We start from the raw sequence: 3,264 nt of genomic DNA, 5'->3' as shown, positions 1-3,264 counted from the left end.
AAAACTAGGACATTCTATAATTCTTAGTACGTAATATGATTCATATCTTCAGTTTTATTCCAAGAAAATGTAGAACAAAGTAACGTTTCCCGATGTTATCCATGAATTGTCTACTTTGCCATCAAGTCAAACAACTTATTGAATATATATTCGATAAGGAATGTATCAACGTGACATGGGATCCGCGTGACATGGGACCTCAAATACGTTTCGGAAAACAGAACTAATGTTACGATATTCATCAGGTTCAAATGCTCCCATTCACCTAGATGATGTAATGAACTTGCAAAGGACAACGTCAATTCATGTGGTTTCTATATTCATATTTATTTGTAGTCAGGAATATGTACAATTTGAGCACTACGTGACATACGTCACGCAAGGAATAGCACAACACGGGAGAGCTTCTGGAGAATCTGCTATCGCATCTTGGAAATCTGCAAAACAATGGAATGGGTTAGATTGTGCGAAACATGTTGTTTTTCAAAGATGTATACTTTATTTATTTTTTTCAAATCGTCTTTATAATCACAGGTATCAAAGTGATATAAGGTACTCACCATCTGAAGGAACAGCTTCACATGGGGTCGCTTCCTGTACTGAGCTCCAGACTTAAGAAGTGCAGGGAGGGTATCGGCTACCATACACATATCTACGAATTCCCAGCAGGCCTTGCGCAGATCATCCAACTGGAACTCGGTGGCGGCACATATCAATCCTAAAAGAAAAGATTTGTATCATATAATAGATGCAATATGACCTGGTACCTCGGTCCGATAAATGTGCAAATGCAAGTAGGAACTGTCAAGCTCCATACATCGAAGCATGCCTTACGTCACCAGTAAAGTATTGACAACAATTTGGCACTATATACGCTTCACTCATTCAGTGTATTCATACGCAGTTTCTGAAGCCTCTTGCGCCTTTCCGTATCACAAACTAGGAATACCAGATTGGTATTTCTTCATAAAAAGGCAAACACATACATTTATATTCTCGGTACTTACCTATGACGGTGTCTGTCGTCACAGTCACGTGACCTAGGTGAACGAATGAGACAACTCTCCTGAGTACCTCGTGGTCGTAGTCGGGAATGGGGATGGTGACGTGGTTGGCCCCGAGGTGACAGACTTGAGTTGCAGGCACGGATTCCGTTTTCTTCGCCTTTTTCTTGAAGAAAGAGAAAAAGCCCCTCTTATCCTCGCTGGACTTGCGTGTTTTCTTCTTTGAGAGAAACAGTTGATAAAAGTACCTACAATCGAATACGAAAATAGAGATAGAGAGATTATACATCCTTCGATATTACCTATATTTGTACATGTACATTTATAATTTTCGAGTAGGGTGGTGGTACATCTTTCACTCTGAATTTCCACCCAATAGCTGGTTAAGAATAAATCTTTCTTGAAACTCACCTTGATCTTGACCCCATGACCGCCTGAAGTCCATAGACAGGCTCCTTCTTCTTGCCAGCAAGGAATGTGACGTCACACATTTCTTGTACACAGAGGATATACTCCAGCGTGTGTATAAGCGGCTTCGTGCTCTCATCAAACACCACTCCGTCGTCAACATCGTCTACGTCGCTCAGATCATGCGGGCTGCTAGCTCGGGAACTATACCCAGACGTGGCTGATGAACCTGAAAGACAAATAACTTTCATTGCACAAGTTGTACTTCAGACCAGTTTCCTTGCATTCATTAAAGAAGAGGCACAGTCTGTGCAGATTTGATCCATTAAGCGTGTCAGAAGCTTGTTATCGGAGAGTTCCAAGCTTAGGTGTTTCTTGTGCAAGATCATACCGATTCAGTAACAAAAAAACAATACAAAAAGTATCTTACCATCTGTTTCCGATTCATCTGTGGATGAGTAAGCATCATTCACCCTGTAGGCAATACGGCGCCGGTTTCTGGAATCTGAGAACAGCAAACACAGAGTTAGATACGACGCCTTGATGCGCCCTGTACTGTGATTGTATTACATGTATGTTGAATAGTGTTAAGTCGTTTTATTGATATGAACTGTATATGATAACAAGTAAACGATATATCATTTTATACACGCATTCATTTCGGCGTCAAACGGTGATTTACCGTTATTGATTCATCTGTATTTGTATGTTTTATAACAAGCGATATGTTCTACATATTCATCTCGAATCTGATATAAATAATAAAGAACTTACCTCGGGCTTCTAAACTATCCAAAGAAAGCGTACTCTCGTATTGGGCGTTGTTTGAGTTCATGGTGAAGATTCCGATTTTCTATGTCCAAGAGATTTGTCAGAGAACGCTGGCACTGGTCTGAAGTCTGTGCAGATATGACCTTCCAGTTCGATTGCAGCATGTTTATAATCTCCACCAGTAAAAGCTAAGGCGCGTGAGTTCGTTCACCAGTAATAAGGCACGCGACATATGACACGCCATGACATTTGTCATGACGTCACGCGCGCGTGAATTCAGTTCACACCTGATTGCCTCTAACTAAAGATAAGAGGCGATAATCTACTGCAGTCTCTGGTGTTTGTGTGTCTATCAGCTTGTCTTTCTGATTACATCTCACCAACCTGTGTGATGGCAGGTAAGTGGTAACGGCGTCTATCGTTGTCCTAGTGACGAGGGTACAGGTGAGCACGTGCCGTGGCAAGATGTGAGATAAGTAGTAGGATTATTCTCACTTGTCGAGTTAGCCCCCTTGATGGTCGTATTAACAGATTCGCCAACATCTGTCGGCTTCATTCGACGAAACAATGAAATATTGTATATCTGTTCCATTTGACGTTACAGTTACGATAACGATTCAAAAATTACAATGTCAAAATATTGGGCATCCAAACCAACTTAAACGCATTATTCGCTTATCGTAAAACCTGAAAAGGCTCTGTTCTTTATCCACTTTTACAGCTCAACTTAAACCTAGAATATAAATTAACCAACGCGATGTATTAAATTATATTAAATGTTAATCATTCAAGAATCCCGTCTTAAAGTGCCTAAACTTCCCCAAGCATTAAATATATTGTTTATCTCATTCTCGCTCCTCACGCTGAGACACCCGTTGGATTCCCCACATGGGATTTATGTGTGAAGCCTATATATGGTGTCCCTGACGTGATATTGCTTAAATACCGCTAAAAGCGGCGTCAATCCATACATACTCACTCACTCTAAATTTACAATGATATAAATTGATTATATATTAATTGAATTATTTGGCAAGACTTTTGTGTTGTTTCATTTGAATAAGGACAACGATCTGGAGGA

The 3,264-nt window shown here is 40.3% G+C and overlaps 1 protein-coding gene across 1 annotated transcript; it reads right to left on the bottom strand.

Annotated features, from left to right (window-relative positions):
• Positions 1 to 419: 419 nt before the first annotated feature.
• On the bottom strand, positions 420 to 2,247 carry LOC139466593 (serine-enriched protein-like). Its single transcript, XM_071248186.1, has 6 exons — positions 2,187 to 2,247; positions 1,843 to 1,917; positions 1,416 to 1,641; positions 1,008 to 1,252; positions 561 to 718; positions 420 to 437 (listed from the first exon to the last, which is right to left on the bottom strand). Exons 1-6 carry the CDS (start codon positions 2,245 to 2,247, stop codon positions 420 to 422), a joined length of 783 nt encoding a protein of 260 aa, XP_071104287.1.
• Positions 2,248 to 3,264: the final 1,017 nt, after the last annotated feature.

Source organism: Haliotis cracherodii, unplaced genomic scaffold (genome assembly GCF_022045235.1).
Source record: "Haliotis cracherodii isolate W230 unplaced genomic scaffold, xgHalCrac1.p SCAF_19, whole genome shotgun sequence".
NCBI lineage: Eukaryota > Metazoa > Mollusca > Gastropoda > Lepetellida > Haliotidae > Haliotis > Haliotis cracherodii.
This window is presented reverse-complemented; position numbering and strand designations above follow the sequence as displayed.